This window comes from Synchiropus splendidus, chromosome 15 (genome assembly GCF_027744825.2).
Source record: "Synchiropus splendidus isolate RoL2022-P1 chromosome 15, RoL_Sspl_1.0, whole genome shotgun sequence".
NCBI classification, from domain to species: domain Eukaryota; kingdom Metazoa; phylum Chordata; class Actinopteri; order Syngnathiformes; family Callionymidae; genus Synchiropus; species Synchiropus splendidus.
Genome location: NC_071348.1, coordinates 2,478,007 through 2,491,994, shown reverse-complemented (window position 1 = coordinate 2,491,994; position 13,988 = coordinate 2,478,007). Strand labels below are relative to the sequence as shown.

At 50.2% G+C, this 13,988-nt stretch overlaps 3 protein-coding genes across 6 annotated transcripts; 2 read left to right on the top strand and 1 right to left on the bottom strand.

The window, feature by feature from the left end:
• Positions 1-261: 261 nt before the first annotated feature.
• bmper (BMP binding endothelial regulator) lies at positions 262-5,137 on the top strand. The gene is made up of 16 exons (XM_053888267.1): positions 262-657; positions 1,182-1,267; positions 1,645-1,744; positions 1,813-1,895; positions 1,952-2,042; positions 2,108-2,190; positions 2,262-2,361; positions 2,446-2,555; positions 2,640-2,774; positions 2,841-2,945; positions 3,011-3,056; positions 3,179-3,333; positions 3,411-3,612; positions 3,682-4,024; positions 4,093-4,223; positions 4,293-5,137. Exons 1-16 carry the CDS (start codon positions 564-566, stop codon positions 4,472-4,474), a joined length of 2,046 nt encoding a protein of 681 aa, XP_053744242.1. The 5' UTR covers positions 262-563; the 3' UTR covers positions 4,475-5,137.
• A 571-nt stretch (positions 5,138-5,708) lies between these two features.
• ctsk (cathepsin K) lies at positions 5,709-7,281 on the top strand. Its single transcript, XM_053887230.1, has 8 exons — positions 5,709-5,815; positions 5,878-5,995; positions 6,060-6,182; positions 6,247-6,396; positions 6,476-6,694; positions 6,750-6,915; positions 6,975-7,083; positions 7,141-7,281. The coding sequence occupies exons 2-8, from the start codon at positions 5,879-5,881 to the stop codon at positions 7,238-7,240; spliced, it is 984 nt and encodes a 327-aa protein (XP_053743205.1). The 5' UTR covers positions 5,709-5,815; position 5,878; the 3' UTR covers positions 7,241-7,281.
• Positions 7,282-7,410: 129 nt separating this feature from the next.
• On the bottom strand, positions 7,411-12,613 carry hormad1 (HORMA domain containing 1). 4 transcript variants are annotated; one of them, XM_053843545.1, is made up of 13 exons: positions 12,522-12,613; positions 10,253-10,290; positions 9,846-9,993; positions 9,464-9,524; positions 9,348-9,384; positions 9,268-9,288; positions 9,176-9,202; positions 9,036-9,102; positions 8,697-8,843; positions 8,374-8,531; positions 8,241-8,300; positions 8,110-8,161; positions 7,411-7,629 (listed from the first exon to the last, which is right to left on the bottom strand). In XM_053843545.1, the coding sequence occupies exons 1-13, from the start codon at positions 12,535-12,537 to the stop codon at positions 7,538-7,540; spliced, it is 924 nt and encodes a 307-aa protein (XP_053699520.1). In that variant the 5' UTR covers positions 12,538-12,613; the 3' UTR covers positions 7,411-7,537. The 4 variants fall into 4 exon arrangements, with proteins under 4 accessions (XP_053699520.1, XP_053699522.1, XP_053699521.1 ...); XM_053843547.1 differs by lacking the exon at positions 12,522-12,613 and adding an exon at positions 11,409-11,437; XM_053843546.1 differs by lacking the exon at positions 12,522-12,613 and adding an exon at positions 10,438-10,506.
• Between the last annotated feature and the right edge of the window lie 1,375 nt (positions 12,614-13,988).

Below are 13,988 nucleotides of genomic sequence, written 5' to 3'. Positions count from 1 at the left end.
CGTGTGAGACAGGACGTGTGTTGAGCCCAGTGAATGAAATTCTGCTGCAGGTCATGAAGGCGCTGCCATGGAGCAGCCTTGACGTGTGGGTGAAACCGAGCGTGCGCGTGCGCCGACTGACGGAGGAAGAGGAGCTCAGCGCTTCCTCTCCATCACCTTTGGTGAGTGTTGTGCAGTGAGGGCAGCTGATGGAGACTCTCTCTCTCTCTCTCTCTCACTCTCTCTCACTCACTCTCTCTCTCTGGCTTCCACACTCACACACTCCGCTGACTTTCACTGGTGCTCACTTTCTCTCTCTCGCTCTCTGGTGGCTCACACACACACACACACTCTCACAAACACACACGCTCTGCTGCTGCTGCCTGCCACACACATACGCGCGCGCACACACACACACACAAACTCTCGGATCACACACACACACACTCTCGCTCCGGTGAGCGTCCGCGCTGCTTTAGAAACTTTTTTTTACCCAAACTTGGCGGATTGAAACGGGAGTGACGTCATCGCGGAGCTGTGAGACCCGGTGTGTACGTCTCTCGGGTTCGGCACCGCGCGGCACCATGTGTGCAGCGCAGCTCCGGGCGCGTGTGGTCGCGCTGCTGCCGCTGCTGCTGCTGCTGGATTCGGCGCGGTTCTGCCGCGGACTCATCACAGGTGAGAGTCGCGCTCTCGGTCATGACAAGCGTCGTTCGTGTGCGCGACATTTACGGGAGCGATGACGCCATATCAGGTAACACCTGAGATTCTGAAGTTGCCAGTGGAACTTTGGGAACTCGGGCGCGAGACGCCTCTAAGAGAATAGGAAGAGGTGGAATGGCCAAGGATGAGGATGAGGCGGTGCGAGGACGACAGTTGAGAGGGGAGCGCTTAGATAAGATGATTGACAGGTGACAGGAGAAGGATGAGCAGCGAGGACAGTACAGAGGAGAAGACACGTGAGAAGATGGTTGAGAGGAGCGGACGATGGATGAGAGGATAAACCTCCCGTTCAGTCGAATGGGAAGAGCAGTATAGCGCCCTCCGGTGGATGATTATAGACCTGCAGTCTGAGGCGCACGTCTGGGCCGGACCTGATCCCGGAGCAGCCAGTCTCATCCAGATCCTGACCCCGGCCTGCTGATGCTCCTCCGGCACCGCCGCACCTGAAGGGCCACACTGACATGTGCTGCCACCTGCAGGTACGGAGGCTAGCTGCGAGAACGAGGGCGAGCTCCTGCACATCCCCCACATCACCGACAACCCCTGCATCACCTGCATCTGCCAGGTAAGAGGCGCCTTCAGCTCAGACTACGACCGCAACACGAGTCTCATGGCATCAGCCGAGGTAGTTGTCGCCCTCCGGTGGAGCAGACATGTCACTGCAGTGTGTGTAGTCCGGCTGAGTAAGGATGTGACGTGTGGCTTTGGTGCTGCGCGGGAGCCCCGAGAGCCAGGTGCATGCTGACTGATGTTTAGTCACATCAGTCAGTGTGTAGATTCACTATTTAGATTTAGGTGCTTGAGAAACTTCATGGATTCAACTCTCCTGCGGGCTGCACAACATGATGTGCTGAGTTTAACAACACCCCTAGCCTCTCTTAAGACTGAGATAGTGCAACGATGACGAATGAGTGAGGGTGAAACTGTTGTGGTCGCGTGCAGGACGGGAAGGCACACTGTAAACAAGAGAAGTGTCCGGCGCTGCCTGAAGACTGCGCCCTGGTGGTGAAGCAGAGCGGCGCATGCTGTGAGAAATGCAAAGGTGAGACGTCATGTGATCAGACAGAAGCTCCAAACAGACCAAGTGACTGATTCTGTAACGCCTGTCAGGCTGCAGCTTGGACGGACAGTTGTACAACAGCTCAGATTCCTGGACTATGAACAGCAGACCTTGCATCACCAGCAGCTGCCAGGTGAGTGGGCATGCGCGCGTGCACGTGTAGGAGACTGACTCGCTGTGTTCTGACAGGAAGGCGTCATCACAGAGTCTCAAGTTCAGTGTGTTGTTCACTGCAAGAACCCCAAAGTCCACCCAAAGAAATGCTGCCCGACCTGCCCAGGTGAGCCCCTCCCATGATGATGATGAAGATGATGATGATAATGATGAAGATGACGATGCTTGCAGGCTGTATATTTGAGGGACGTCTGTACAGAGAGAAGGAGGAGTTCAGTCCTGAGGGACGGCCGTGTGTCAGGTGCACGTGTGCAGTGAGTCCACACACACACTTGTACACACACACACACATCAGTGGATCACTCACCTCGTGCTCTGACTGCAGGGCAGCAGGACTCTGTGTGTCCAGAAGGTGTGTCCGGTCCTCTCCTGCCCCACCCATCTCAGCCACACCCCCCAGGGTCAGTGCTGCCCCCGCTGCCTCGGTGAGAACCCCCCAGTTTCTCCCTCCTCCACTCTTTCTTGTCATCGACTTTTGGATCTTTGACCCTTGACCTCTGACCTCTCAGGTCAGCGAAAGGTGTTTGACTTGCCACCTGGCAGCTGTCTCTTCCTCAGCGACGTGCATGACCACGGGGCCACCTTCTTTCCTGACAACTGCACCTCCTGCACCTGCTCGGTAACTTGTTTCCTCCCTCGCCTGACTCCGCCTCCTGCCTCTCATCCTGTCCAACTCACCTGTCCGTTCCTGGTTCTGGTCCAGGACTCGACAGTGGTGTGCACTCGTCGATGCGCTCAGCCAGGAAGTTGCCGCGGAGACGGCTGCTGTCAGGAGTGTCTGACCTACGTGAAGGTGGAGGAGGTGAAGTACTGCAGAGTCCGGAACAAGGTCTACCGGGTTAGTTGGGCCGGGCTGTGATTGGCCGGAGGAAGGGACGGATGTGTTGACACTGTGTGTCCACAGGAGGGCGACATGTGGTCTTCAGTCAACTGCTCGCTGTGCGTCTGCGACAATGGTAACATCGTGTGTCGACCCAAAAACTGTGTCCCGGTCACCACCTGCCCCCCTGTGAGTGGCCCAGTCTGCCCCTTCCGCTCCCGTGCCATGTACTGAAGCTATACCTGTGTCTGCAGAACAAGATCCTGAACAGAACCGGCTGCTGTCCCGTCTGCACTGAAAGTGAGTAAGTCCCTTTTCTCTTGTTTGAACTGAGCAAGAACCGATCAGAACCACTTCACCACCGTACCGTCAGCTTTGATACGGTCCAGAGGTTCTGACTGGTGCTACCTGTCTCTTGGCAGAACCTGGCGTGTGCACTGTCTTCGGAGACCCACACTACAACACCTTCGATGGCCGGACCTTCAACTTCCAGGGCACCTGCCAGTACGTGTTGACCAAGGATTGCGGGGGAACTGGAGTGGGAGCCCCAGTGGTCGGGTCAGACTCGAGCTTCCAGGCAAGTCCTTGACTTGGTTTTTGAGGTTGGAACCTGTTCCCGGAGTTAAGGCTCAGGTGTTTCGGTTCCGGTACCAGGTTTTGGTGAAAAACGACGCCAGGCGGACCCGATCCTTCTCCTGGACTCAGTCTGTTGAGGTCCAACTTGGCACCCTGGTGCTCGGGCTCCACCAGCACCTGACGGTCCGCAGGAATGGAACACGTATTGCATTGCCCTACCACGGGCCAGGAGTCCACATCGATCTGGACGGCTATCTGCTCAAGCTCACCACTATAGCAGGTGGGCCGCGCTTTCGGACTTGAAACGTTCTCATGGCTTATGCTCGTAATGCTGACGCCTTCCCCACAGGTCTGGAGATCACATGGGACGGAGACAGTTTTGTGGAGGTGGTGGCCGCGCCGCACCTGCGCGGTCGCCTGTGTGGGCTCTGCGGGAACTACAATGGCCATAAACGTGACGACACCATGGGAGGCGACGGCAATTTCAAGTTTGATGTGGAGGAGTTTGCCGAGTCGTGGCGGGTGGATAGCAACCAAGTCTGCTCGCAGCTGGTCCCTCCAGCCCGCGCCACCTCTTTCTCGTGTCCCGGCAGCACCAAGGTCAAGTTCCGGGCCCATCGTGAGTGTCAGAAGCTCAAGTCCTGGGACTTCCAGAAGTGTCACCGCCTTGTCGACTTCGGGGAATTCTACAGGTCAGGGAGGGGACAGGTGACGGGAGTCAGTGGTCATGTGATTCTCATGCTCGGGTCTGTGTTTGCAGGTCGTGTGTGACAGATATGTGCGAGTGCCCTGTGCACAAAAACTGTTTCTGCGAGTCGTTCCTGGCCTACAGTCGCGCCTGCGCCAGAGAAGGAGTCACTGTCTCCTGGACGCCCGATGCTGCGTGCGTTTGTGAGTGACACACATCAGTGTGAAAGGCCTGAGTGGGCGGCGCCACTGACCCTGTCCTCTCCTCCTCAGCGGCTCAGTGCAAGCACGGAGCCGTTTATGACACCTGCGGACCGGGATGCACTAAAACCTGTGACAACTGGAACGAAATCGGACCGTGCCACAGACCTTGCGTGGCTGGTTGCCACTGTCCTGCCAACCTGGTCCTGTTCCAGGGCCGCTGTGTCAGACCCGCCGCGTGCCCGGGCCGGTGACGCACGTGGTCTGTGACGGACTAGGGGTCGCGTGTTCCCACCAGAGAGCCCGTCAGGGACAGAACATACTGTTGCCACAAGTTGGCGCCAACATGACTTTCTCACAGAGTCGGTGTGGTGCTGGAACTGCCTCCGCACCCAAACTCCACTGGCGATAAGCTGGATCTCCTTGTACTGTAACTGTCCAACAGCAACAGTTATTATTGCTGTTTTTGTTATTTATACTGTTGCTGGAACCAGAACCAGTGTCTGAAACACTTAAGGGAAAAAACTATTTATGTTTGTGTGAAAACAAATGTGACACACACACACACGCACAGCAGACTGATCATGTGACTGCAGGACTGACTTTAAAGTGGAACCTGCTGGTTCACTCACACTTCCTCTTTTCTTTTTCGGCACTGGTCACCTGACCCCCTGGCTGAGCGCCAGGAAAAGACAGTGGACTCACAGTCACCAGATGACGCTGGTTCAGAACTGGACCTGAGCCGGGTCCAGAACAACACCACATATGTGACTCAACACATGAATCAGCAACTAAAGTAGAAACAAACCGGCAGTTGTCACGAACACGAGCAGCTGAGTCCGTGTGTGTGTGTGTGTGTCAGTGAGTGTGTGTGAGCGCATGTCTGTCGTGAATGTGCCTCAACCATGTGATGCATTTCTGCCATTTTTGTATTGAATAAAGGCCTTCACGGGGCACAGGTCCATCTCTCTTCAACTGGTGCTCAGTGATCCAAATCTAATCGATGTTTGTGTGGAAATGTTGGTCCCTTTAAGCACAGTGAAGAGTGTCGTCCAACTGAACGGCGTGATCACACTCATGATTCACCCCTTCACCTGGGACCTCAAGCCCTTGAGCAAAGCTGAAGCACACTGGACCTTTTCAGCTCGGTTCTGAGACTTCACCTGACCAAGGAGCCAGCTGGGCCAGTTCAGTGACTCCTGGGGAGCACCATGGGTCACCCTGCTGAACAGATCACCATCCTCACCTGAAGACCAACCCCCTGAACCACTGCCAGAATCCTTATCTAGTTTCTGACTTAATGACTCCTCAATTCATGTTCCTGGTCTGAGTCCACCTCCAGCAGAAGAGGAAGGTGTTTGGGGGGGGGCCGTTAAGTTTTTTTGCTGACTTGCAGCAATGACTTCATCCTGCTCCACTTTAGTAAAACCAGATGCTGAACAGACTCCGCCCCCCCTCCCCAGACTGGGAAGATCCTGGTCTCATAAAGTCTGCGACAGACTGGCTGCACACAACAGAGTCCCGCCAGCGCTTTGCTGTTTCACCAGAGTCGAGATCTTAAAGTGCTTTCCAGGGCTCCCTCACATCTTCTGCAGGTAAAGATACTGTGTTTGTGCATCAGGAGTCACAGGTTCCATCTGTGTGTGTGTGTTTCCAGGATGCTGTTTTGGGGTTTCCTCCTCCTCAGTGTGGCAGCAGCTCACGGTAGTCACTTGAATCTGGACTCTCTCTGGGATCAATGGAAGTCAAAACACAGGAAGCAATACAGAGGTTTGGTGAGTAGCTGGCAGGTGACAATCTTGTGATCCTCCTCCTCCTCATCCTCATACCCCTCTTCAGGAAAGCGAGGGGCTCCGGCGCTCCATTTGGGAGAAAAACCTACAGATGATCGAGGCCCACAACCAGGCAGCAGACTTGGGTCTGCACTCCTACCATCTGGGCATGAATCACCTGGGAGATATGGTGAGTGGTGGTCAGGCCACTTCCTGTTGTCTTCGGCCATTTTGTTTTAAGTGCGACTTCTCAGACGTCTGAGGAAGTTCTGGAGAAGCTGACGGGACTTGAGCCGCCACCGAGGCGAAGCAGCAACAACACGCTTGCCTTTGAAGGTCTGACCCGGATCCCTAAATCTCTGGACTATCGCAAGAAAGGTCTGGTGACAGCGGTGAAAGATCAGGTGGGACGTCGCACACACACTGAGCCCTCCCTGACCCGAGGCAAGCTGAGGGTTCCAGACGACACACGTCTCTCTGCAGGGCTCCTGCGGATCCTGCTGGGCCTTCAGCTCCGCTGGTGCCCTGGAGGGCCAGCTGGCCAAGACCACAGGCCAGCTGAGGAACCTGAGTCCTCAGAACCTGGTGGACTGTGTAACAGAGAACAGTGGCTGTGGTGGCGGTTACATGACCAAGGCTTTCGCTTACGTGCGTGACAACCAGGGGATTGACTCGGAGGAGGCGTACCCTTACGTGGGGCAGGTGAGAGCTCAGGTGGAGGGACACCAGGGGCACCTCTCACTCATGTGTCTCCCAGGAGCAGTCGTGTCTGTTCAGCACCTCAGGCGTAGCTGCGGACTGTAAGGGCTTCCGCGAGGTTCCGCTAGGGGATGAGCACGCGTTGGCGGTGGCCCTTTACAAAGCGGGTCCAGTGTCAATTGGTATCGATGCTTCACAGAGCAGCTTCCAGTTCTACCAGCGAGGTACCCCTCGATAGTGAGACCATGTTAGGCTCTGTGGTGATGTCTGTCTCCGTACTCAGGTATTTACTATGACGCCAACTGCAACAAGGAGGACATCAACCACGCCATGCTAGCTGTGGGCTACGGGGTCACCTCCAAGGGCCGCAAGTTCTGGATCATCAAAAACAGGTGAGTGGGGAGGCACTCGGGCAACACGACATGAAGGTGAAATGTTTGTGTCAACAGCTGGAGTGAACAGTGGGGCGAGCAGGGCTACATCCTGATGGCCCGTAACCGCGGAAACCTGTGTGGCATTGCCAACCTGGCCAGCTACCCCGTCATGTGATCAAAACACAAAGTTTTTGTGAAATAAAGACTTTGAAATCATCAATTGGTTGATACCAGCTGAAGCCAAATTATTTCCAGTCCAGGTGTGTGTCCAGACAGGTACTACAAGTGTTTTTAAAAACGGCACGTGTGATTTCTAGTACTGATGAAACATCTGGACAGGGCAGATCGAGTGACGCCGCTGTGAACTGCAGTGATTTAATTGAACCTTTTACAACAAAATATGCCAACAAGTGACGCTCAGTCAGCGCAACAACAATTCAGAACAGGATGCTGACAGAGGCATCTTCAAGCCTCAGAAGAACTCGGTGGCTTGGTTGAGCCGGCGGCGCTTGGTGCACCGGCTCTCGCCCTCAGACTTGTCTCCTGCCTCTGGGGAACCAAAATCTGAGGAACGATGAGTTGATGAGTTAGTGTGTTCACGTCATAGTGTATGTCCTATGGGCCCCAGGGCTCATGCAGTCACGAGAGGTCCAACATTTCACTGTTAATGCAGGTTTTCTGTTCCATCTTCTGCACATAATTTAAGCAGAGCACATGACGAACGGCCTGGTGTCAGGTGATAAAGTGAGAACAGTGTCTGGAACTTCAGAGTTGTTGGTCAACTTTTCAAGATTTGCCACACAAATAACTTTTGAGGAAACACAAACGGTGTGAGACAGGTCACTATTTTCGTCATTTTTCAGTCAAGTCAGAAGGCATTTTCTGACTTCTTCTGTTGAGGCATGACTGCCATTGCAAGCAGCTACAAACCTAAACACTGTCCTCATAGTGTCACCTCAATTCAAAACCATGAAATGTTAACGTTTGAGTCACTTTAGCCCACATGTAATGGAAGGCGATCATGTGACGCTTCTCCAGTCTTACCTGCAAGAGTCGTGTCTGTATCTGTGGATGTCTCTGTCTCCATCGCATGAGACTGAAGATAAAAGTTGACAAACAAGAAGTTTGGATGTGGAGTAGTTAAGAATATTCATGACAGATCTTGTTGTTCTGACCTTCCTTCTGGCCTCCCCTTCAAACAGCCAGCTTTCTTTCACACAAACGCTGGGCTCCACCTGTCGAGGGACACTGTGATGGTTTTTCTCCACGGCTTAACCGAGAAAGTACGAAAAGGAAGTTGTGCAGAACCTGCTCCAGCCTGTGTCTCTCTGTCGTCATGTCCAGTTTGATGGTGTGGAACCGAGTGTCAACACCTCCAAAGCGCAATTTCACTGGCTCCTTCTCAAACTCAAGAGCACTTCCGTCAGCGGCCTTGAAACCCGGAGGATGGTACTGCTGAGGAGTAACTGAAAGAGAAGAGTGCTATTTGAATGAGCCCCACAGTCAAGGCCATATTTAAAAGAAGTGCTGTGTTTGTGTCCAACCACCACACTGACAGCAGCTGAGCTAACTGAAGTATTGACACCAGGTCGTTCGTGGTGCTCATCTAAAGCACAAAAAGAAGACGATACCCTCATGATAATAGGACAACATCATGCGCATCCTCACGCAGCCTGGTAGAGGACCCAGGTCCTGCAGGAGCATGAACAGCTTCAGGACCAGCGTGGAACTGGCCATCGTGGCGTTTCCACATTCCATTGTTGTCATGTTGTCGTTGCTGCTGACACAGAGGATGATCCAAGTTCAGTTGCCCACTAGGTGTCAATGTGGTCAAGGGTAAAAAAGAAAACAAGCAGAAGAACAGTGGTCAATGACTAACGGGCTATAAGACGGAATAAATAAGCAAGGTGACAATCATAAAAGTTCTGGACGATTCATCAAACAAAACAGTGAAATGGCTTCAACTTTCCATTGGAAATCCATCTGCGCTCCAGCAGAAGTGTACTGAATCCTGAAGCGGTAGAGCTCTGTCACTATCTGCAACACACAATGAAAAGCTCATGGATTCCCAGTCTGTTTTCATCTGTCAATATGCATTGGTTGCTGTTACCTCAGGTCTTTCCAGACCACTGGAAATCTAGAACCAAAAACATCAGTGTTGAGTCTTCACTCATGCACGAGCGTGGCATGTCACCAACTTACCGTCAGGGTGGCGGCTTGCAGCTGGACGGAACGGAGACAGATTTGAAGTGTATCTTAACAGTTCAAGGAGGATGACTTACGTATTTTTTCTCGATGGCCTCAAAGCATCCTTTCAGCCTGAATAAAAGTAAAAAAAATTGAAATATTTCATACAAATGAGGATAAAAAATATTAATTGAAGGACAGCAACAGTTACCAGTGAATAATCTGAGTGGCTGCAGGACAAGCGTTCTCTGCGAGGATCATGACGCGAGTATCTGCCGAGACACATCACTTCCTGTTAGTGTTGCTGGGAAAGGACTTGAGCTGTATCGGTAACTCCTGTTTTAAGTTCACAGATATCTGTAAAGGATGTTATGTTGTCTAGTTCTCCCTAGTTCTTCATTTTATTGGAATAATTGCCACCAGAAATAGGTCCTGAGCATAAAAATACAGTGGGTGTTTACAATATATCTTAGTGACAAGCCAGCCAGATTATGTTCAGATCAGTAATGCTGCTGGTCTTAAGAGACTCAGCTGCTGGTAATGCTCTTGAACCTCAAACACCCAGGTAAGGTCAGCTGACGTAGAGCACTGACCTCCCACAGATTTGCCAGTGTAGGCTTTTTCTGGTAGCAGCCCACGGAGGTAGGTGACGCTCGACACGGCAATGGTCAGAAGCTTCTTCACCAGTTGTAGCGATTGTTGCTCTGTTACCAACTGGTTTGGCAGCAGCCGAGGCAGAAACTAAAAATGAAAATCAGACCATATTTAAACTACCAGTCAACTCTTCCAGTACATTATATGTTTGTGTTAAAACAAATCCAGTCTTTCGTGGCAGGTAAATGTGAGTGTGACTCAAATGAGGCAGTGCGCTGCTCATTTCAGTGTTTTTAAAAAATACAATTGTATCTACAGTAATTGACTACCGCTTATTACACCGCCTGCGATGAATACATCAAGTCAGTCTCCCAGATTTTGATCACCGAGTCAGAGAATGACTCACCTGGGAACGTTTGACGTCCAGTGGGCAGGTGGCCATCACTACACAAACAAACAAACAGTCAAACTTGCTGGATGTGTCGTATCGCTATTGTTCATTCATTCATTCACACACACAAACTTTGACGTAGCCTTCTTTTAGTTACACACTTACACTTGTAACTAACATGGACAACAACTGAAACTCACTTGAATATTCGAGTACAACACTTTTCGCGTCGAGTGGCTGCGATTCAGTGACGTGGTCACACACGGAGAGACACGTGACCCCACTGAGAGGAGTCGCGTGCCAGTCTCCTCTCGATATGTCCTCTCCATAATTATCATTATATTATGATTGTAATCTCTCTGACTGTCGTATATTTATAAGCAGAGCTATTAATGCTGCTACCGCCATTGAACAAAAGTCTCATTCTGACTATCTTCACTCAGTTTGCATCGGAACAAAAGATGAAAAAAAAAAACCTCAAAATATCTAATTTTGTATCGTATCATGAAACATGCGTCAAAATACATCTTATATAAGAAAGTTACTATTTTCACCGCAAGAAAATCGTTCTCAAATGATTCATTTGGCCAATAGATGGTGCTAGTCACCCAAACATGTTGTGGCCAGCAGCTCCCCCCAACACGACAGGAACGCAGGAGTCGAGCGAAAAAGAAAAAAACAGGGGAACAAAAGTTGGAATTAAAGTCAAACAAAGGGGGGAAAAGTATGATGCACCCGTTTGCCTCCAATGACGACGCTAAGCACGTAGCCTTCTGACATAACGCCGTCGCTTTCAGTGGTTCAGTCTCCCACTAGGTGCAATGCATCCTGAATGATGAACGCCAACCCGTTTGGGTCGCATCTTTCTCCAAACGCTTTCGTTCAATTCTGCTACAATGACGTGTGACATCATCCCAGTAAGAGCAGACCCAGAGAGCCTTCACCAAGTCTGTGTGTGTTCTGGATTGAAAACACGTCATATAGCCGTCCACATCATTTCACTCATCACACTTTTTTTTAATGAAAGTAAGGTAGCATTTTTCACACCCAATTGCAACCAGTTCATGAAATGCTTTAACGCATTGATTTGTCCAAAAGGTCCCAGCAAATCCTAGAACCCAGGAGTCTTAACGGCACTGAGAACTCTGAGGGAAAAGCTCACAACACTCACACAAGAAAAGTTGCAGGAATAAAAAAAGAAAAGAACAAAAGTGGGGCCACAAAGAGTCAAAAACTCACAAGCGCAAATGACTAGATCCCAACAGGAAGTAGGAACACAAAATAAAAGCATGTCGTTTCTGTAAACATCACAGCTCCAGTATGGAAATGAAAAAGTTGCTGAGGCCGAAGAAGGTCATTTATATGAGTGTGTGTGTGTGTGTGTGTGTGTGTGTGTGTCACTGCAGTGATTTTTCCTGTGGTGGTACTGTACTCCATAATCCCTCCTGTGTCCACGCTAGAGAATGCCCTCATTACAGCCATTCTGAAGGAGCGGGTGACATCTTTTGATGTGATATTACCCTCCAATCCAATTAGCCCACTGCTTTGTGATGGCTCCAAGCCCGGCCTGTCATGAGCCACAGACTCCTCTCTCTGTCCACAGTCGGCGCTGACCTTGCATTTCACTTCAGAGAGCAGGGGCCTTGACTCACGCTTTTTTTAAACAATATTTGAAACACTTGGATAAAAGTGGCGCATTGTGTTCTTGTGTTTTTCAGCGAGGGTTTCATAATCCAGGTCCATCCTGCCTCAACCTGCTTGTGATAACATGAACTATTCAACACAATAAAAATATTTCATGCCACTTTTCACAATGTTATTTGCAACTTTTGTTTCCCATCCACTTAAAAATCAGTTGATCAACCATAAATTCAAATGAATTTTGATTGTTTTTGTTTTCAAATTGGAGATGGCAGTGCTGCTAGCATGCAGCTAGCTTTGCTTTCATACTCCACATTTTAGCTTCAGTCCGAGCAGAAGGAAACATCTTAGAGCCATTTCTACATTCACCGACAGATTTTCAGTTCATCACCAGACTGACGTGCTATTTTGATGCTAAGCTACGTTTTGACTATGTGAGAGTTCATGACACGAGAAAGCAACACCTCAATAGCACCCTGTCATGTGGAGCAGCGGCATGTTTATATTTGTTCAGAATGTTATTGTCATCCTTCACTTAATAAACATCACGTATTCACTTCATGAACATAAATAATTTTCCCGCAGAGTTTCTCGAACTCTCTTCAGAGAAAGTGGGTCAATTGATCTGCAGTGAGAGAATCACCTGAAGCCACCGTCATCCGTCACAATCATCCATCGCCACACTGTAGATCCACTCCTGGTTAATGACTCACTTGTTAAAGCCTTCCTTTTCTTGTTATCCCACAGCCCACAGTAACAACCCAGTTGTAAGCAGCGCCTTCACAGTAACCAAAGCAAACCACCAAGAATGTTAATGTGCCAATATATCTCCTGTGCCGTGGCATCTTAATGGCCACATGATCATCCAGCGCTTCTCATGCAGACGAACCAACGGACGTACACTTGCGCGCTGCCCCAGCTTCAGCTGTGATGCAGCGTTGGACAGAGCCATAGGCAACAGGCCCGCAGCCTCATCACGCTGCGTGGGAAAGTGTGCAGCGCAGATCATGAATGGTTGGTGGATATTTATATGAGGCCTAAACACATGAACGCCGCATCCCACGTCTCCTGACTGCTCACATTGTCACCAGCTGTCGGGCTACAAACCACCAACTCTTTACAGGCTGGCTTTAATGATTCTCCTGTTTTGTTAACTGACAGCATATGTGATACCATACTATGTGCTACTAAACTCTCTAAGACTCTAAAGACTCTTAATCTGGACAACAAAGATCATATGCACAGGGATTTTCGCTCTTTTAGGAGAGGATCTGTTCCCTCTGTGACAGTAATGAGTAGCTCCCAAAGCAAACCACCGTGTTGAATAACTGACTGTTAACACTCAGGGAATGTTAATGAAGCCTCTCGTACGTCCCTGTGGATAATTTGGGGCTCTGGGGAAACGCTATGCAGCAATTGTGCGACGTTAGAGGCAAAACACTTCTCACTTCAGTCAATGGCTACTGAGCGCTCTGCAGCAAAGTCACAACTGTCAACAACCGTTCACTGCATTTCAATGACGTTTGACTTGAATTGACGGCATTTTTGGACTTGGCTGTAGAGAGAGCTGGAAAAGGATCAAATTTTGCATTGAATTATTTACTGAAATAGGCTATTTTTAATCCAAATCAAACAAGAGAAGATACGTTTACGGAAAGACAGGAATAAATTAGCCTTTCATAGCAGAATCATTTATCCTTTTATTATGACTGACAGCTGAAGTCCTGCTTCAGAATCTTCAAGCAGCATTTCCACCTGTGGAGCACTACACTCATTTTCAAACCTGTGCCAGAAGCAGCTGAAAAAAACCCCCATAAAACATCAGACGTTGCAACATTCCAAAAACGTCAGAACTGATTGTTGTTCGGCTCTAAAATATTCTTTATCAAAACAACGACCTCTTTAATTTCCTGGGGCCTTACAAATCACAGACAGCAGGCGAAGGCAATATGGAGGACAAATCCTCACATAAGTTGCTCCGGGGGGCAACTGCAACACGCGCCCATGTCTCTGTTTGGCAGTGAGGGGCTGTGTGCCACCGCTGGATCCCTTGGGTTGTGCTCGGCGCCGCTGGTGGTAGCAGCCTTCGATGTGTCTCTTGGTCAAGCGA